The 22,375-nt window shown below is 34.6% G+C and overlaps 1 protein-coding gene across 1 annotated transcript in view; it reads right to left on the bottom strand.

The window, feature by feature from the left end:
- Nucleotides 1–22,375, bottom strand: part of LOC101387766 (disintegrin and metalloproteinase domain-containing protein 2) — a 131,077-nt gene that overhangs the window by 87,087 nt on the left and 21,615 nt on the right. Inside the window, exons 5-7 of the mRNA XM_004441182.3 lie at nucleotides 16,353–16,429; nucleotides 15,773–15,941; nucleotides 11,389–11,445 (exon numbers count right to left, since the gene is read on the bottom strand). Coding sequence (XP_004441239.1) covers nucleotides 11,389–11,445; nucleotides 15,773–15,941; nucleotides 16,353–16,429 — 303 coding nt within the window. The remainder of the gene's footprint in view (nucleotides 1–11,388; nucleotides 11,446–15,772; nucleotides 15,942–16,352; nucleotides 16,430–22,375) is intronic.

The following is a 22,375-nucleotide window of genomic DNA, read 5'->3' as shown; positions in this document are numbered from 1 at the left end:
AACAAACACACAGAGACAGAGATTGGATCGGTGGTTACCAGAGGGAAGCGGGGAGGGAGGAGGGCGAAAGGGATAATTAGGCACATGTGTGTGGTGATGGATTGTAATTAGTATTTGGGTGGTGAACATGAGAACATGATGTAATCCATGCAGAAATAGAAGTATAATGATGTACACCTGAAATTTATACAATGTTAGAAACCAATGTGACCACAGTAAAAAAAAATAAAACAAAAATTAAAAAAAAAAAAAGATTAATACAATTGACAGACCTTTAGCTACACTGACCAGGAACATAAGAGACAAGTCTAAATTACTAATTCAGGATGAAAGAAGGGTTACAACTACGGACCGTAGAGAAATAACATGGATTATAAGGGAACACTATGAACAACATTGTGGTAGCAATTTAGATAACTATAATGAAATGGATGATTCCTTGTAAGACACAAATTACCAAAACTGACTCAAGAAGAAATAGAAAACATAACAAGCAAAAAGATCGAATATGCATTTAAAAAATTTACACAAAGAAAAGAATCAGTTCTGGAGGGCTTCATCAGTGAAATCGATCAAACATTTAGAGAAGAATTAAAACGAATTCTTCACAAATTCTTCTATAAAATAGGAGAGAACCCTTTCCTACTCATTCAATGAGGTCAGTATTACCCTGATACCAAAACCTGAAAAGACGTACCAAGAAAAAAAAAAGACAAAGTGATGTGTATCACGAATATACATGTAAAAATACTAAAAAAACACTAAAAACCAAATTATGCAATATATACACCACAATCAAGTGGAATTTATCCCCGAAATACAAAGTTGGTTTAATATCTGAAAACAAAATCAATGTAATTCAACATATTATAGAATAAAAGACAAAACTGCGTGATTCTTTCAATAGAGACAGAAGCAGCATTTGACTAAACACAACACCTGCTTACAATAAAAATACTCAATAAACTAGGGATAGAAGGGAACTCCTTTAACCTGACAAAGGACATCTATTGAAAACTCACGGAGAACATCACACTTAATGGTGAAAAAAATGAGGGTTAAAAATGATCTAAGGGTTATTCCCTTAGATCAGGAACAAGATAAGGATATTTGCTCTTATAGCTTCTACTCCACCTTCCACTGGAGGTGCTAGCCAAGGCATTCAATCAAAGAAAAGGAATAATGTGCATCTATATGGGAAAGGAAGAAGTTAAACTCTCTAATGACAGATAAAAAATATTTGTATATAGAAAAATCCTAAGCAATCCACTAAAAACATTAGCGTTAATAAATGATTTTAGCAAAGTTGCAAGATACAAGATCAAGATACAAAAAGCAATTGCATTTCCTATTGCTGGAAATAATAATAAAAATTAAATTAAGCAATAAAAATCCAAAAATTAAATTAAGAAAATAAATTCATTTACAATCACATCAAAAAATAATAAACTATTGAGAAATAAATTTAACAAAAAAAGGGCAAAACAGACACTGAAAACCACAAAACATTGTTGAAAGAAAGTAAGCAAGACATAAATAAATGGAACGTCATCCTCGTGTTCATGGATTGGATGACCTAATATTTTTAAGATATCAATAATTTTCAAATTGGTCTATAGAGACAATATAATCCCTATCAAAATTCCAACTATCTTTTTTTTCAGGAATTGACAAGTATATCTCAATATGTATATGAAAATGAAAGTGATGCAGAATGCCCAAAACAATTTTAAATAAAAAGAAGGGAGTTGGAGGACTCATACTCCCAAATTTCAAAACTAACCACAACACTGCAGTAATCAAGGCAGTGTGCTATTGGTATTAAATTAGACTTACAGATCAATGAAATAGAATTGAATGTCCAAAAATAAATTCTAATATTTATGGTCAATTGACATTTGAAGAAGAGAGCAAAAAAAATTAAATGGAGAAAGATTGATGTTTCCAAAATTTAAAAATGTTATGATTCAAATGACATCATCAAGAAAATGAAAAGACAATCCACAGAATGGGTAAAAATATTTGCAAATCATGTATCCGATAGGGGTGTAGAATCCAGAATATATAAAGAACACTTACAATTAAACAATAAAAAGACAAATAATACAACTAAAATATGTGTAAAGAATTTGAATAGACTTTACTCCAAATAAGACATGTAAATAGCTAGTAAGAAAATGCAAATATTGTCAACATCATTATACATTAGAGAAATGCAAATCAAAAGCACCATTAGAAACCAATTCACACCCACTAGGATGGCTATAATCCAAAAGACAGACAATAAGAAAAGTTGAGAATTTGGAAATGTTGTAACTCATACATTTATACATTGCTGGTGGAATATAAAATGGAGCAACCACTTTTGAAAACCATTTTTCAGTGCCTCAAAATGTGAAACATAGAGTTATGATATAATCCAGCAATTCTCATCTTTTGTATCCACCCAATAGAAATGAAATCGTATATCCACACAAAAACTTGTACACAAATAATATTAGTATTATTCATAATAGCAAAAAAGTGGAAAAACCCCAAATGTCCATCAGCTAATGAATGGTTAAACAAAAGTGATATATCCATATGATGGGATGATATTTGGCAATAAAAATGAATGAAGTACTAATATATGCTATAATTTGGATGAATCTGAAAAACATAATAAATGAAAAAAGGCAATAATAGAAGATGACTTATTGTATGGATCCATTTATATAAAATGTCCAAAATAGGAAAATCCATATAGACTGAAAAAGTAGTTTAGTGATTGCTTAGGTCTGTGAGGTAAGGATGCAGGGAGAGGGGGATTGGGAATGAAAGTCATTTTGCAGGATGGAGAAAATGTTCTAAAATTAGATTATTGTGCTGGTTGCATAACCCTGTAAATATACCAAAAACTATTAATTGTACACTTCAAATAGATGAACCTTTTGGAATGTAAATTATATCTCAATAAACTTTAAAAAAACAAAAACAAAAAAGAAGCAGTTGGACAGCTCCTCTTTTCTTTTCAAGGAATTCATTGACTGTACTTCTCCATTGTAAGTTAAAACTGGGGCCGGGGGGCTGTTATATTCTTTCAAGTTTATGGTCAAGGGTCTCTGGACTGGAGAACAGTTAAGAGGCATTTCCCTAAAGAGGGAGTTTAACTGCAATGTTTTTAATTTCCCCAATTAAGATTCAAGAGATATATTTAATTAATTTTTCTAGCCTAAAGAAAAAACATACAGATACAGACATCTGTGCTTACCCAAAGAAAGAACACAGAGATCTCCTGATAATGAAGTCCCCACTTAAAAATCCCCATCCATGTAACCTGTTTTTAATAGCTCAATCTTAGAAAATAGTGACATGCTTAATTGTTTCAAATTATGCTAAATAGTTGAGTATGATTAACTCTTTGAATGAAATAATTAATTTAGAAAGGTGGAGATAAAGTTTACATTATAATTAATTTTGGAAGTAGAGACAGGAATAAAAATGAGATTGGACTAGTTGAAGAGAGAACATTAGAAGAGGCAATCAGGACCAGTAAATACAAACAACTCTTTCAAGAAATATTATAAATGAAAAAAAAATATGGGTGTGTTAGCTAAGAGAAAGGAGATTGTTAATTGTTTGGTTTTGTTTTTAAAAGGGAAAGATACTTACTTGCTCGTGGAAATAGCCAAGTACTGAGGAAAATTGATGATGTGGGCTGGACTTTTTAGATCATATACTTGAGTGGGTGAGTGCTAATGTGCACAATTTGAGTTCTAATGTTAGATTGGAGCACTATTTCATCCATACTAACACCAGAGAAAGCAGGGTAAATGATTAGATATCCAAGTTCAGTGTTCGATAAAGTGATAAAAGTTGGTGGACTTTCTCTGCTACTTTGTTCTATTTCATCACTGAGTATTAGTCATCAAGGTAACCAATAGAAAGTGGAAAGCATGGTGAAGTTTGGGGATTTGTGAAATTAAAGAGAGAGCAGTTTCTCCTATTGTGTGTTTTATTTATTTATGAACAGATTATTTGTAGACTTTGATTTAATCAGGTTTGAAGCTTTTCCAGGGAGGCAATTAAAGGAAAAAAATGGCAAGTGAGTTGAGGGTGTTTGCAAAGGAGTGACAACAATGATGAACCATAGGATATATGATTTGTAAGGGAAAGATTGAGTACATGGTGAAAGTCAATGAAAAAGTGATAGGATTAATGGATGAAAGTCTCAATGGCATAAAATGTTGATGCCTGGAAACTAAGAAAGAGATGAAAATACAGGAGGAAGTAGTCATAGATTGTAATGCTTGAATATAAGAGTATGGAAGAATGATGTCATAGTAAGCATCAAGTATAATGTATATTCATGGGAAATGGTGGCTGAAGCAGGCTGATAAACAGTACTATTGAAGTAGACAAGTCAAGGAATTGAAAAGTAAGAAAATTGGAAGGAACGTTTATTTAAACATTGAAATTAGAATAAATTATGATACAAATATTATTAGAAAGTGAAACAGTGACCAAAGTACTAAACTCTTCAGGAAAAAAGTGGGAAAAATGCAAATCTTGCTTCATATTCTTTCTGTTCTTGTATGTATGGCACTCTGTAGTGTGGTATATTTCTCTGTCCCTTGAATTGGAGCATAGATCTTGTTACTGTTTTGTTTATTTGTGGCAATCAGGGTGTAACAAGAGGCTTGTAAATCACTTGCACTTTGAATTTTGTCTTCCCTTGCCATTTTGGGGAACGCTATCAACACGACCAGCACGTAAGAAAAAAAGTATAGGATTGTTTGCTGACTGATGAGGCACCACGTGGGGGAGAGATGAGACATGCCAGACACACTGTGGACGAGCCAACCCCAAGAAAATGGGTAGCTTACTAAAGATACGTAAGTGAGGCCTGTCCAACACAAAAAATCTTGCTGAGATCAGAAAAATTTAAGAATTATGAGCTAAATAAATAGTTGTATTATGCCACTAAATTTTGGAGTAGTTTGTTATGCAGCAAAGGCAAACTGATGCACAAAAAGTGACTCAGGAATCTATAAATGACAACAACAAGAATAGAAGTATGAATATATGGAAATATATAATTTAAAAAATGGTGAAACAAAATGCCTAGCAAATGTGTGAAACCTATACGAGGAAAAGTTCATAAACTACTGGGGGATTAAAAATATAATTACAGAAAGTGGGACTCGTGAGATGGTGAAACGATGAGCTCTGCAAATCCTTCCCATAATAAGCAATGATAACACAAGATGAAATTGTTAATAAAACATTTCAAGATTCTGGAAATTGATCAAAGGCATACAAAAAATTGAGAAGTATTTATTAAAGTAAAACTAGTAATCCTATGGTAAAAACATTGGGAATCTGTGGCATTTTACCTGAGGCTATCCCCATCCCCATCTCAAGTCATGTTGTGTGATAATTCTACTCTAGTAGGTCAAGCCATAAATTCTAGCAGCTTCCCTATCAGAGGAGGATGACTTGATTTGGAGCAGAGAAGGGGCAAAACCACATGCCCAGGTACATTGGCAAAAACAATAGTGAGCTCTGTGGCAAATAAACATTGAAAGTCATTATCACAGCTAAACTTAGGTTGTGATATCAGTTGTTTCAGGCAACAGACCAGAAGATGAGCAAGAAATGTAACACGGAGATGGAGGGAATACAACAGCCATATGAGTCTTACAATTTCCCATATGTCTTTGATAGTCTGGGATATTCCATGCATATACAAGGTAGCATTCATGCTGAGGAGAGACTGCAGCGGGTCGAAGATATTCACAGGGTCATTGCTGAACTTGAGACATTACTTACTAGTAGAGGAGATGTGGGAAAGTCCTGTAGAAATCAAAACCTACCTGACTTGAGGACTGCCTGAATATTGAATACTTCCCCCAACCCACAGACAAATCCATTTGCAAAGGGTAGAAGCCTTACTAGCTCAATTGTTGGAGCATAGCCTCTGAGCAATTATTGGCTGACCACTAAGAAATGCTTATCCAAAGTCGACCACTAGGAATCCTGGATTAAAAATAAAAACAAGAATAAAAAATATATTAAGCAGGGCTGGCCCGGTGGTGCAAGCTGTTAAGTGCATACACTCTGCTTTGGCGGCCCAGGGTTCACGGGTTCGGATCCCTGGCATGCACTGATGCACCACTTGTCAAGCCATGCTGTGGCGGCGTCCTATATAAAGTAGAGGAAGAAGGGCACGGATGTTAGCTCAGGGCCAATCTTCCTCAGCAAAAAAAGAGGAGGATTGGCATTACATGTTAGCTCAGAGCTGATCTTCCTCACACAAAAAAAACATATATATATTAAGCAGAGACATCTGCTAGACTGGTAGGAGACAGAACCTACAGAATTGGAGACAAAACGTACAGAATTACTCTAGCAAGGCATTAGACATTAAACAAACAAAAATAAAAAACAGCAACAAGAACTGCAAGAAGAGTTTTCAGGATCCAGAGTTGTGAAACTATATTATATACAATGTCCAGTTTTCAACAAAAATATGACATATACAATAAAACAAAACAATGTTACTCACATATAATAAATGCAGTTATTAGAAACTATGAAGTGGGTCTTATTAGACTTAGCAGACAAAATTTCAAGGCAGCTACTGTAAACATGGAACTGAAGGGAACCATAATTAAAGAAGTAAAGGAATAATGACATTGACTCATAAAAAAGAGACTATCAATAAAGAATATAAATTGTGCATTATAATGTACAGCATGGTGATTATAGCTAATAATGGTATCATATGCTTGAATGCTGATAAGATAGTAAATCTTAAACGTTCTCACCACACAAAAAAATGGCAATTACATGATGAGATGGAGATGGTAGCTAAGACTACTGTGGTAATCATTTTGCAATTTGTAAATGTATCAAATTGACATGTACAGATTAAATTTACAGTCATGGGTCAATTGTATCTGAATAAAGCTGGAAAAATAGAAAAAAAGAATGAAAGTTATAATATACAAAAAGAAACTAAATGGACACTCGAGTTGAAAAATACAATAACTAAAATGAAAAATTTATTACATGGGCTTACCAGCAGAAAGAACAAATGAACACAATGGTGTATCAATAGAAATTATCCAACATAAAGAACAGAAAGGAACAACAAAAAAAAGAAGTAAAATGAAAAGAATCTCAGACATCTGTTTGCTATCATAAAGCAAACCAACACTTATATAATGGGAGGATTAGAAGGAGACAAGAGATAGAAAAGGGCAAAAAACACTTGAGTAATTAATGGCTAAAAACTCCCCAAATTTAATGAACATAATTAATCTACCCATTATATAGACTCAACAAACTGCATGTAAGATAAAATAAAAGACATTCACACATTGACACATCATAGTTGTTACTGGACATCAACCATAAGGAGAAAATCTTTAAAGTGAAAAGAGAAAAATGATCCATTACAACAGGGGAGGTACAACAAGGTTAAGAGCTGACTTCTCATCAGAGTCAATGGAGACCAAGTGGGGTGACAAATTCAAAGTGCTAAAAGAAAATACTCTCAATCAAGAATTCTATATCCTGCAAAACTATTCTCTAAAATTAAAGGCAACAGAAAGACATTCCCAAACTAAAAAAAAAAAAAGAGAAAAATCATTCATAGCCAAAGTGCCTTACAGAAATAATAAGGAAAGAAATAATAATCAAGAAATTTCCTTCAGGTTGAAAAGAGATGACACAAGACTGTAACTCATATCTACTCAGAGATAATAAGGAGCATTAATTAATGTCAATTGCAAAGTAAGTATAAAACACAATAAATATCTTTTCTTCTCTTAAATCAGTTTAAAAAAACACTTGCAAAAAACAATAATTTAAATTTCAACCTGTATTGTGGAGGCTTCTGTTTCAGACAAGATGGTGTAGCCTCATCTTTCTCCATCCCCCCGACCATGAGTAAAACTATAAAAAATTATAAACCTTACAACAAGGATGCTAGGCATGGAGGAAAAACATAGCAACCCAGCAACTCCCAATACCCCATCCAGTGGCAAAAAAATAGCCCAGGTAGGAATGAGGTGAGAAACCCACTAAAACTATGTTTCCTGGAGTAGTAACCTCTGGTCTATAGCATAGAGTCTCTTATGACCCTGTTTGAGACAACAGGTGGCCTGGACCAGAGAAGAGCCCATTGGCAGTATCCACAGGGAATGAGTGAAGCTCTGCTGACACAAAGTAGCTCCACCTCCACAGGCCTGATGTCTTCTACCCCCACCTAGAACACACTAGGCATGATGACCCTGGGAAGTAGCTTCTTTGCCCCACAAAGAGCACTGGAAGAATGTGAGCAGGAGTCCCACTGGCACTCGGTGGACCAGGGAGACACTTTGCCCAACATCTATAATTCCCTATTCAGAGGCAATGGGAGGACAGAGGAAGCTCCTTCCACTTCTGTAGGCAGCACAGGCAGGTATCAGTAGGACCCACAGAAGCACCAAGCAAACTAGGAAGAACAAAATAGCATCACAAAAGCTCTGAAAACTTTTGTCATTGAATAAAACCCCCATAACTAGGTCAAGACTGGTGTGTTAAAACTAAGCTAGGTAAATGAATAAATAAAACATTTAAGCAGAATGCAGAATCTCATAACATAATAGTCAAAATGTCCAGAAAGCAATTAAGAATCATTTGCCATGCCAAGAACCAGGAAATCACAACTTGAGTGAGAAAAGGCAATCAATACATGTAAACACCAAGGTAAATCATCTGTTAGAATTATCTGACAAGGATTTTAAAGTAGCTTTCATAAAAATATGACAACAAGTAATTAAAAATATCATTCAGGGGGAGTGACATTAGCAAAATGGAGGGCTAGAAAGCTCCAAGCCCTTGTTCCTATATGGAAACATCAAAAGACAACTGGAAACTGGCCGAAATAACCGTATAGCAGCTCTGAAAAACATTCAAAGGTCTATAGCAACCTAGCAAATGTCCAATCACAAGTCACCTTGAAACTGGCAGGAAATTTTGTGGTGTTTTCACACGTGCTGGCCCTGCTCCCTCTCCAGGCTGGCACAGTTTAATCTGGGGAGATGGCAGCCCAGTTCTCAGTTCCCTCCCTCAAACCAGGGGGGTCAAAGAAAAGCTTATTTGCAATGTTCTGACATGTCAGGAGGCTCCTCAAAGACTGATTTCTGTCTCACCTAACTCAGATTTCAGACAGCAAAAAGTAGTAGCCACTGCTTGTGAAAGCTTCAGGAGGATGACAGACATGCAGATGCCTCGGGCAAGAGATTATAGGTGCAGAAATACAACAGGCCATTTAAGGCCCTGAGGAGAAGCTGGAGTGAGACTCTTTGGGAAACTGAGATACTCAGAAGCAGCTGAGTATATGGTGGAGCTAAGAAAGCCACACATAGGCCCAAGCAAGACATATGCTCAGAAAAGATCTGAGAACATCCTAAATTTTCACCTCAGCTGACCCCTAGACTGGGCGCAAGCCCAGCCAATCAGTGAAGGACTGCCCTGGCACAGAGCCAATCTGCAAAAACTGCAAGAGGTGGTTATTTTTTAAAATGCTAAATTTTCAACAAAATCACAAGGTGTCTTAGTCAGTTTGGGCTCCCATAACAAAAATACCATGGACTGGATGCTTAAACAACAAACATTTATTTCTCACTGTTCTGGAAGCTGGGAAGTCTAAGATAAAGGCTCCAGCAGATCTGGTGTCTAATGAGAACCCTCTTCCTTGTTCATAAATGGCCTCCTTGCCATCTTCCTGCTTTGTCCTCACATGGCAGAAGGGATGAGGGAACTCTCGCGGTCTCTTTCATAAGGGAACTAATCTGATTCATGAGGGCTCCCCCTTCATGACCTAAGCCACTCCGAAAGGTCCCACCTCCAAATATCATCACACTGTATTAGGTTTTGAAATGAATTTTGAAGGGACACAAACATTCAGTCTATATCATAAGGCAAACAAAGAAACAAAAAAGCATTGCCCAAGGAACCAAATAAATTGGGAGAAATCATCCCTGAGGAAGTGTATTCACCAAAGTCTTTAAAACAACTATCTAAAATATGCTCAAAGAGCTAAAGGAAAACACAGACAAAGAACTAAGAGAAATCAGGAAAATGATATATGAACCAAATGAGAATATCAACAAAGATACAGAAATTATAAAAAGGAACTAAATATAAATTATGGAGCTGAAAAATGAAATAACTGAATTGAAAATTCACTAGAAGGATTCCACAGCAGATTTGAAGAGGCAAAAGACAGAATCAGCAAACTTAAGGTTAGGAAAATCGAAATTATTGAGGCTAGGAACCAGAAATTAAAAAAAGGGACATGTGGGATACCATTTTGCAGAACAATATACGAATTATGGGAGTTCCAGAAGAAGAGAGATTATTTAATGAAACAATGGTCAAAAACTTCTCAAATTTGATGAAACACATGAACCTACAAATCCTGGAACTTCAATAAGATCTAAAAAGGATAAACCCAAGGAGACACACCAATTGACACATTATAATAAAAAACATTATAATCAAACCGTCAAAAGCTAAAGACAGAATATTTAAAGCAGTAAGAGACAAGTAACTAATCACATAAAAGGGATTGATAATAAGATTACTAGCCAATTTTTCAGCAGAAACTTCAGAGGCCAGAAAATGATGGGATGATATATTTAAGGTGCTGAATGCAAAACGGCACAGCCACTTTGGAAGACAGTCTGGCAGTTTCTTACAAAATGAAAAATCCTCTTATCATATGATTCAGCAATCATGTTCCTTGGTATTTACCCAAAGGAGTTGAAATTTATGTACACACAAAAACCTGCACTTGGGTGTTTATAGCAGCTTTATTCATAATTGCCAAAACTTGGAAGCAACAAACATGTCCTTCAGTAGGTGAATCAATAATCTGTGGTAAATCCAGATAATGGAATATTAGTCAGCACTAAAAAGAAATGAGCTATCAAGCCATGAAAAGGCATGGAGGAAGGTTAAAAGTGTAATACTAAGTGAAAGAAGCCAATCTGTAATGGCTACATACTGTGTATTTCAACTACATGACATTCTGAAAAAGGCAAAACTATGGAGACAATAAAAAGATCAGTGGTTGCCAGGCACTAGGGGGATGGGAAGGATGGATAAAAATTACTAGGAAACTATTCTAAATGTAGTAATTGTTTTAATTTACATTATTTATATAAAATTAGGAATAAACATAGACAGTTGATTTCCAATTTACTACTGATACTAGTAATTTAAAATACATTAAAGCACAGATAAAGCAAAATTATCATTTTTTGTCCTGTCTTAAAACTTTATCCCAATTTTTTATAACTCCTCATTGCTAATATAAATTTACATAAGACAGATAAATCAGAATATACTTACCAATTTTTTTTCAACTACAAGATGCATTTCTATATACCAAGAGAATTCTGCAAGTGGCTGAAAAAAATCCACAAACTTTGCATCAAAATTGAAGAATTACTTAAATATTTTAATGTATATCACTACTTCATGAATTCAATGTTGAAAAATCTGATTTTATGCATAAAAATGGAACCAGATAATATAAGCAAAACTAGGTATCACAGAATCATTTTCAGAATGTTGCCTTTGTCACATCTTTTGTATTTAATCAACCATTTAATTTACTCATAAAACAACTTTCCTCTACCTTCCATTCTCCATATTATCATTGGTACTGGGCTACTCATATTGTTCTCTTCTCTGAAGAAACTCTTTCCTTGACTCCCCAAAACAAAATGTGTGTATTTCTATTAGTTTAATGATGCCATTATACATATACATACTGTGGTTTGGTTTTATCTATGACCCTGAGAGAGTAAGGACACAATTCTGTGTTTAGAGGGGTAGGATTTCATCTGAAGGATAAAGTTAATCCTTGCATAAATCATTTCAGAAAAAAGTGAGCAACATAGATTCAACATGACTGACTTTCTTAAACTGGATCATAGATATCTCAAGAAGTAGCTTCTAGGTATGATGTCATCCACTTAGATCATAGTGGTTAAATTAGGCATAAAAGAGAGGCTTAACAGGGCTTAAACTCTGGCTTATCATTTATGTGACTTAGACTCTGCCAAAAAATGGGGATAAAGTAATAATTGTTTTAACTACTATTGATAAAATGTTACTTATTTTCACATGAAGGTAACCTAGGAGAAATGCACCAGGGAAAACTTGAATGACAGGCTTTGCAAGCACTTTAAGACTTTTGTTTAGATAACTCAAAATATTTGTTACTAAAATAGCATACTATCTATAAACATTGGGCAAATATCTAGAAGTAGAGAAGGAGGATAAAATTTTAGAAACTGGGGAAACGTTTATTATGCTTATTTTGCCTGCATTTTTTCTTTTTTACATTGATATTTAATCCCTTGAAAGTTCAAAACTATCACATTTAGTCAAACTATGTACCCTATAAAAGTGCTCCATGTAGAAGGAGCACTAAAGAGGAAACAACAAATCTGGGATTTAGTACAGGTCAAAAAAGTGATGGTTACAGTAATTTAGAATTCTTGCTTAGCCCAAGCCTTGGAAATTTGATGGTTTTGTTCAAAAAACGCAGATGAAATCCCCTTATGGTCTAACTGGTTTCTTATCATTTCCATCTAAAATTAAGCACCAAATGTTTCATGATAACTTTTCATCCTTTTATTAAAGTCCCTAAACAAGGAAATGACAGTACTTTACTGAGAAGAAAAATAAACATTTAAATTAATTGAGAGAAACAATATATTAACGGATTGAGGGATTCAAAACTATTTCCTTGTTTTAACCAACATAAATGTTAATTGCCTAACATTTCCTGAAGTAATTTTTGTTCATTCTCATCTTTGAGATTGGGATGGGTGATATTTAGTTAATAATAATTTATTCATTCATTTACTGAAAAATAAGCTTTCATGAAGAGAAGATATGTAGTCCATTTTAGCCAAATAAATAAAAACTTATGATAAGGGTGCATAAAAGAATGCCAGGAAATGTGTGTGTTGGAAAGGTATTCAAGTGTTAGGTTTCAAAAGACCTCAAAAGCTATTTTGTTTAGTAAGAGAAAGTAGCCATGTGAGGAGACAAATTGTTTTGATATGTGTTCTATAAAGATGACTCCAATTACACAAGAGTTTGTTTTGGTCAAGTAAATACTAAAGAATTAGATCTAGGCAAGAAGATAGGGAACAGTAGTGGATGATCCAATTGCAATATAAATGGATTAAAGAACTAAATTTAAAAGATGTCAAAGATCATTGGTGAGAATATTCAGAGAGAAGGGACATGAAGATGATAGATTAGATAGAAAGATGATAGATAAATAAGTAGATAAGTAGGTAGATAGATAATGTGCATGTTTGTCTATTTTGTTTAACTTGGGCAACCATTATGTCCAATATGGGATCAATAGCTCAGGAAAAATTTAGGAATGAGAATGAGAGATCTCTGTAAATCACAGTAGGTAATGCCATGGAAAAATATATAAGACAAACAAAACCTTGAGATATAATATAGGAAATATCAATATCTAGAATGTGAGTGTATAAGGAAAAGTCAGAAAAAGTGAGATAGAATGAAAAGCAGGAGAGTTTTATCAGAAAGTAAAGTGAGTCAAAAATTCCAGGGAGTTTTTGTTTTATTTCACCGTTAATATTATACTTAACAGTGATGGGCTGAATCCTTTCCTCCTAAGATAAGCACAAGACAAGGATATCTCTTTTCAGTTATTCAACATTATACTGGAGGTGCTAACTAGAGCAACTAGGCAATAAAAAAGAAATGAAAAGTATCCTAATTGAAAAGGAAGAACATAAACTATTTTTATTTAAGATGACATGATCTTGTAGATAGACAATCACAGAGTCCAATAAAAAACTAATAAGCAATTTTAACAAATTAGTAGAATATAAAATTAGTATACAAAAATCAATAATTTACAAATACTAATAATGAGAAATCCAAATTTGAAATGAAAATTAAATGTGCAACAGCATTTAAATGATAAAATTTATAAAAATAAATTTTACAAAAGAAGTTTTGTTGATGACTTGAGGACTGAACCACACAAAACATTGCAGAAAGGAACTAAGGAAGATCTAAAAACAAAAAGCTATTCAATGTTCATGGATAGGAAGAGTTAATACTGTTAAATGGTAATATTCCCCAGATTAATCTACAGAATCAACACAATTCCAGATGGCTTTTTAAGGGAATTGACAATAAATGAAATTTAAAATTCATTTCGAAATGCATAGTACCAAGAATAGCCAAAACAATCTCAAAAAAGAACATTATTGAGGAATGTACACTTACTGATTTGAAAACTTACATCAACGGTATGGTAGTAAAAAAAAGTGTGGTTCTGGCATAAGAATAGACATAAAGATCAATGAAATATAATTGCAAGTGCAGAAATAATCCCTAACTTTTACAGTCAACTGATCTTTGAAAAAAAGGGCAATGAAAATTCAATGGAACAAAGAATAGTCTTTTCAACAAATGCTGTTGGGAAAACGTGATATTCATGTAAAAAAGATTAATTTAGAACCCTAACTCACTCCATATAAAAATTAATTTAAATTGGATCATATATTAAAATGTAAGAGATTAAACAATAAAAATTTAGAAGAAATATAGGAATAAATTTTGTAACCCTGGTGTGATGATTAATTTTACCTTCACTTGACTGGGCCACAATACCCAGATTTTTGGTCAAATATTATTCTGGATGTTTCTGTGATTGTGATTTTTGGATAAGATAAACATTTAGGTTGGTGGACATTGAGTAAAGCAGATTACCATTCATATTATGGATGGATCTCATCTAATCAGTTGAAGGCCTTATTAGAACAAAGACTACCTCCTCAGCAAGAAGGAATTCTGCCTCCAGACTGCCTTTGGACTTGGATGAAACTTCCCTGGGTCTCCAGCCTGCCAATCTACCATAAAATTTTCTCTCTCTCCCCACATTTGTGTGTGTGTGCATAAATATATATATACATATACACACACACACGTGTATACATATATCCTGTTGGTTCTGTTTCTCTGGAGAAATATCTGCCCTGAAAGAGATTCTTAACTACTGTAGCTGCAGAACTGAGATTGTTGAAAACCAAACCCAAAGTCTCATTCTGAGTGGATGAGTTACAACACAAACTGAATTTCTAACCTCACAAGTTATCTACTGTTAAAGTGAGGGCATTAATTAGGAAGAAATGAGATGCTGAAAATTGGAATGGGGACACATGGGAAGACTCTGATGAAGCTAGGGTCATTGAACCCCTAAATTTTGATGAGTCTTCTTTGCCAGCAGAAGCAGCCGTTCCACACCTATATAAGGAGACTAACCCTGCATTTCTTGAGGAAAATGTAATGGCATCCTCTGAGGCAGTTGCCTTAGAAGATACTGGTGATTCTCAGTACCCTAGGTATGTACCTTCAATATTTATGCGAATGGCATTTGTGATTATTATATCAAAATTTTGACATAATGGATATGGAGAAGGAAGTGCATCTGCAAACAATAAAGGTCTAGATCACGGGAAAAAAATGCCACTAACAGTGGAAAATGCCAAATTGGAGTTCTGGAAAACTGAATGACTAGTTTTAAGCTTTACAATATAAGTTATGAAATTTCTGGTATATTTATCTATCTATAATATATATTAGTGTAAATAATTTGTTTATCAAATAGTATTGTTTATATTGCTACATAGTAATAACCATATAGTTTACTCAATTAAACACCTACCTTTATACTTTGTATTTTATAGGGCACTTCTCTTGACTCAATGTCCTTCTCAGCATATAAAGAAACACCTGCATCCTTATGTTTTACTTGATAAATCACATGTTCAAAACCAATTGAAGGCTCCAAGGGCTCAATTCCATAACTTACATTTTCAAACTGCAGTATGCCCCTACAAATTCCAAAAAATAAGTGAATAAATAAAATAATGCATTTTTAAAGTCAATAAAATGCCACTTAATCAGTGTTTTTGATAGTATACAGATTATTTTCAGTCTGAGTCTTAGGTGGTAAAGTAGGAAAAAGTTACTGAGTATCCACAAACTTGCTGAGTGGCACAGAATAGTAATGCTGCTGGTATTCACCTAGCTATTAATATTTCATGGTCTCCAAATCTATCAAAAATCTTAGTTCAGGATAAGGGTAGGAGACATTACAAGAATTTCCATACTATGCTTTTCTAATGGCAGTTTCCCACAAAAGTCATGCCTCACTTTAGAACTTTTGAATATACTTTCAAAAATTTAAAAATTATTTCTAAAAAAATAGTGTATTTTGTAGTCATAAAATTATATATCACAACCTGAGTCCAGTACATGTGCTAACGATCACCACTGAGTTTGGATAACCTTCAATATACCCTTGGTAGTAGCAAAAATTCTGAAAAATAAAATACATATTTCTATTAGAATAATTCATGTTACAGGTACTATTTTCAAATATATAAAACATATATGCTTGTGTTTATGTGTCAAATATTCTGTTTTCAAAATAGATTTACAAGATTATTAGACGAGCATTTGGCTCAATTATCCAAAATTTTCCCCACAGATTCAAAAAGAATAAATACACACTCATATTTTTTCCTGTTATAGATTAAACACGACATTCTCAGTCACTAGAATCAAGTTAAAAATCATTGAAAACTTATTTTTTCATATTCTTCTGACTTAATTTTGCAAGGTAGAGGTAAAAAAACCAAAATGAATCTAAAAGAGAAAATTTTCATTTTAAAATTACTTAAGTGTAATGGTACAGTAGTCTGCCTTGGATTAACCCTCTCACTGATCACAAATATAAACTCTGGAAAAAAATATGTATATGTTTTTTGCAGAGGAAGACTCGCCCTGTGCTAACATCTGTGCCAATCTTCCTCTATTTTGCATGTGGGATGCTGCCACAGTGTGGCTGGTGAGTGATGTAGGTCTGTGCCTGGGATCCGAACTGTGAATCTGGGCTGCTGAAGCAGATCCTGGGGCACCCCCTTTACAAAGGCAGGCAGGAAACTGTGGGAGAATCGAATCAACACTAGAAAGAAGAAAAGTGCATTTACTGATATTTGCATTTATATTGGTTTTCACCTGAGGGCACTTCCAGAGGCAGGGCAGCACAAAGTAGCTAATGTTTCAACAAAAAACCCAATCTTACTGACTGGCTTCAGAGTGCCTAGAAACTGAGGTGCAATATCCAGGAAAAGAAAAGACACAGAATGAGGCCCCAAAAACGTGTGCTCTTAACTCAGGTGTAAGTTCTTTACTTACATCTGAACTGAGGATATGTGAAAGTGCGCTCAAGTAGCTTAGCAGAAAGTAAGACCAGAAAAGCTGGAAAAACTGAGAAGAGATTCTGGCTGTCTCCAAACACAGGAAAGTAGAGTTTGGAAACTGGTTCCAGCTGAGTTAATTGCTGGCTAGAACAAAAGGAAAAACTCCTTGGAGCAAAGAGTCACAAGCTCTACATTGAATATGGCCAGTATACGATTAAAAAATATTACATATGTGATTAAAAGAATCAGAAAGAGAACAGATCCTGAAATAATCCAGGATTTTGAGATTAGTAAAAAAATAACTTTAAAACAGGTATTAAAAACGTGATCAAGAACATAAAGGAAATTTGGGCATAATAAGGGAAGCAATTAGGAAATTGAGCAGAGAAATAAAGGTTATAAAAATGCCAACGCTAAATTCTAGAACAAAAATATATTTAAAATGAAATTCACTAGATAGATTTTACTGAATATTGAAGATGGCAAAAATAGAGTAAAAAAAAAAAAAAGACCTAGAATATAGGCCATAGAAATGATCAAATGTGAAAGAAAGCTGAGAGAAAAGAAGCTTTAAAAATTGAACATAGCTGCAGCAACTCGTGGAATAATTTTATCTAACATATGTTTAATTGGAGTCCCAGAGAAATGGAAAGAGAAAATAGGTATAAAAATACATGAAAAAAATGCCCAAAATTTCTCACAAATTTAGTGAAAAACCACAATTTATATATTGAGACATTGAATATACAAATGGACAATGGCCAGACCATATGAAAAATAGAACTCAACACACAACCTGCCGCAACCTGCCCAGGAAACCAACCCCCTTATTGACCGATATCCCAGCAAGCCAGCCTGCTATAGTCAGACTTTGTAGGAAGTCATATTACTATCGCCAGTAACAATCCTGGAAGCTAAACAATAATTTACATATCAGAACCCAATGACCAGGACTTGATTAAAAACTATAAGCTTACCTAATTTTTGTCCCTGCTTCCATTTTAGGACCAAACAGAGAAGGCCAAATATGCACTCCTAAACAATCACATGGAATACTTTGATTCTACTCGGCCTGCCTACATCTTCCCCATGCCAACAACCTTCAATCAGGGCATACCTAAAGCTTTCCTGTTTTTCTACCATAGAAAGCTTTTCAGCTCTGCCTGCCTTTGAGTATCTGCCAAAATGCAAATGACAGTGGCTGACTCCCTTGTTATGGCAAGCTCTGAATAAATAGCGTTCACTTATTCCCATTTGTTTGGTTTTTGTTGATTTCCCCAAGATCTAAAGAACTTATTATATCATAGTAAACTGCTGAAAACCAAAAATGAAGAGACAAACTTGAAACAGACCAAAGAATTAGTAACATATAACATTCAGAGGAATAATGATACAAATAACGATACTTATTTTATATATAAAATCTCTCTCTATATATATATAAATATATATATATATATAAATCTCTCTCGCTCTCTCTCTCTCTCTCGCTCTCTCTCGAGAGAGAGCGAGAGAGAGAGAGCACCAGGATACAATGGAATAAAATAAAATGCTCTGGCACCCAGAATTATATATTAAGTAAAATTATTCTTTAAAAATGAAGATGTGGAGAATTGACTTCTGGTCTGACAGCATGAGGAGCTCCACAGATCCGCTGTCTAGTGAAAATGGTGAAAATTATAAACAGACAACAATCAAAATCCTCTGGAAATGCTCATAAGGACAAATGGTCCTATGAGAAAATGAATAGAGAGCTATTCAAGAATACTTATGAAAATCTAGTATGAAAAATGAAAGCCTATGGTATCTGAGCTAAGACCACACCCTCCTTCCCTTGCTCCAAGCTCAGTGAGGCAGGGACTCCATTCCAGACCGGTGCAGCCAAAAGCTCTCATGGAAGGAGCCGGGTGTCAGCATTTCTCATCCTACCTCCAGATACCTGTTGCTGAGGCTAAATTCCAGGCCAGTGCACTAAAGAGTTAGGGGCTCCCTTCTTCTGCCCAGAACAGTCTCTAACTTGGACACAGCATTGCAGATTACATTGAAACTCTGATCACCCCTGCCCTGGCTCGTAAGTCAGTGAGTGATTCCATGTCAGGAGAAGCAAGCTGAGTTGTCAAGCTACTGCCCATCCTTTCTTCTGAATGCTCAGCTACTAAAGAGGGAGTGTCACTTAGAGAGAGTATACCACTGTTCCCACTATCAGCTTGTCTTAGTTTGGGCTGCTCTAACAAAATATTATAGACTGGGTGGCTTAAACAACAATCATTCATTTCTCACAGTTCTAGAGGCTGGAAAATACATCAAGGTGCTGACCAATGTGGTATCTAGTGAGAAACCTCTTCCTGGTTTGCAGACAGTTGCCTACTTGCTATATTCTCATATGGTGGAGTGAGAGATCATCTCTCTCATATCTCATATTATAAGGACACTAATTCCATTCACATGGGCTCCAACCCAATGACCTAATTTCTTCCCAAAGGCCCTACCTCCAAATACCATTGCATGGGGGATTAGGGCTTCAACATATGGATTTTGGTGGGACACAAGCATTCAACTCATACTGCATCTCCAAAACCCTAGTCAAGAGATTTTGCCTGGTGAGAGAAGTAAGGCATAAAACAGATAGTATCTAATTTTCTCCCAGAGGAACTAACTTCCTTTACAACAGAGTGCAGAGAAGTTCAAGGCTAAGGGAACATTAAAAATTGGTGGAGGTTGTGGTCAGGAGCAATTGATATGAGATTTATGGATTCAGTGAAGATACAGGCCCCACTGTAGCTGGTTAGTTTGTAGGAGAGAGCTGGGGAAGTAGATGGCTGGGAGGAGCCCTCCTGGGGTCATAAAAAATATCAAACCCTGGCTTAGGGAACTGTTCCTTCAAAGGAGTCCAAAATTGATTGGATTAAACTGTAGAACAATTTGTCCCCAGTGCATTGTTGAACACAATTAGAGCAATCAGCTAACAATTAGCTGAGTTTAGCAGACTAATGTGGTCAAGGAGAAGGGGCAAAGAAAGCCCTGCCAAATCATGTCATTCTGGGGTCACCGTGACATACCCTTAGCTTTATCTCTCAGAGAAGTAATATCAGAGGCTTAACAATGCCTGTACATGTGTGAGGGGTATACGTCACTAAAATAATCCAGCCAATCATTAAACAAATAAACAAGCAAATAACAATTACAAGCCCTGGAATGAGAGGAGCACTACTCAGAATGGCTTCAATATATTGTTTAAAATGTCCTATTTCCAAAAAGAATTAAAAGATATGCAAAAATAAATAGGAAAGACATTATACGTTGACATATACTTTGAAAAAAAGTAGGCAACATAAACTACCTGTGACAGTGACCAGATATTTGATTTAACAGAAAAAGACTTCAAAGTAGTCATTATAATTCAAAGAATTATTGAAGGAAACCATGATTTAAAAAATAGAAGTAAGATGACAATGTCATATCACATAGAGATAGAAATTATTTTTAAAAGAAATTCTGGAGTTGAAAAGTACCATAACTAAAATGAAAAATTTACTAGAGGATAGATAGGCAGAGGTTATACAATCCAAAGAACAGAGAGAAAAAAAGAATAAAGAAAAATAAACAGAGTCTCAGGGAAATGTGAGACACCCTTAAGAACACCCACATATGTGTAATGGAAGTACCAGAACGGAACGGATAAAATATTCAAAGACTCTGACTAAAAAAATTCTCAAATTTATTGAAAAACTAACCCACACATTTAGAAAGCTCAATGAACTCCAACAGGATAAACACAAAGAGATCCACTAACAGACACATCAGTAAAAATGATGAAAGTCAAAGACAAGAATCAAATCTTGAAACCATCAAGAGAAAAACAACTCATTACATAAAAGAGAACTCCAATAAGATAGATATCTGACTTTTCTGTAGAGCTATGGAGGTTAGGAAGCAGTGGGCTAACATAGTCAAAGTACTCAAAGAAAAAAATGTTACCCAAGAATACTATATCAAGCAAAACTATGTTTAAAAATGAAAGCAAAATAAAGACATTTCCATAAATAAAAACTTGGAGAATTTGTAGTTAGCTTCCCTGCCTTATAAGAAATACTTAAGGAAATTCTTCAGGCTGAAAGTAGGTGATCCCAGACGGTAATTCAAATCCACATTGAAAAGAAATAAAAACAAAGAGAGCTCATAAAGGTTATTATGTAATTTAAAAACATAGTATAAATGCATATTTCTTCCTTCTCTTAACTGATTTAAAAATCAATTATAGGGGCCAGCCCTGCGGCTGAATGGTTAAAAGTTTGCCATGCTCTGCTTTGGCGGTCCAGGTTCACAGGTTTGGATCCTGGGTACTGACCTACGCCACCCATCAGCCATGTTGTGGCAGTGACACACAAACAAAATACAGGAATATTGGCACAGATGTTAGCTCAGGGCAAATCTTCGTCAAAAAAAAATAAGAATCAGTTGTATAAAATAATATGTATGTAATGTATTGTTCGGCCTATAACATAGAAATGTAGTATATATACCAATAATAGCATATAGCAGGTAGGTGGAAACAAAGCAGTATTGGGCTAAGGAAATGACTACAGATGGCAAAGTAATTATAACAATGTACTGTTGGGTTTGTAACATTAATAGGTATAATATATACAACAATAATACCATAAAGTGGAAGGAAGTAAATAGAGTTATATAGGAGTAATGTTTCTATATCTCACTGGAATTAAGCTAGTATAAATCTAAAGCAAATTCTGATAAGTTAAAATGTATAAGGTAAGCCCCAGGGAAATCACTACAAATCTAACTAAAAAAATATCGAAAAAAATTATTAAAGAAATTTAAATGCTTCACTTCAGAATATATTCATTTAATGGAAAAACAGCAGTAAATGAGGAATAGTGGAACAAAAGCACGTGAGACACATAGAAAACAAAGAATAAAAAAGCAGATATAAATACAAATATATCAATAATGGCATTAAATGTGATTGGATTAAACAATCCAATAAAAGGCAGAGATTGTCAGACAAGGTAAAAAACAAGACATAACTATAAGCTGTCTAT

This window comes from Ceratotherium simum, chromosome 28, assembly GCF_057802395.1.
Source record: "Ceratotherium simum simum isolate JZ-2026a chromosome 28, ASM5780239v1, whole genome shotgun sequence".
Lineage (NCBI taxonomy): Eukaryota > Metazoa > Chordata > Mammalia > Perissodactyla > Rhinocerotidae > Ceratotherium > Ceratotherium simum.
Note: the sequence above shows the minus strand (reverse complement) of the source record. Positions and strands in the feature narration are given on the sequence as shown.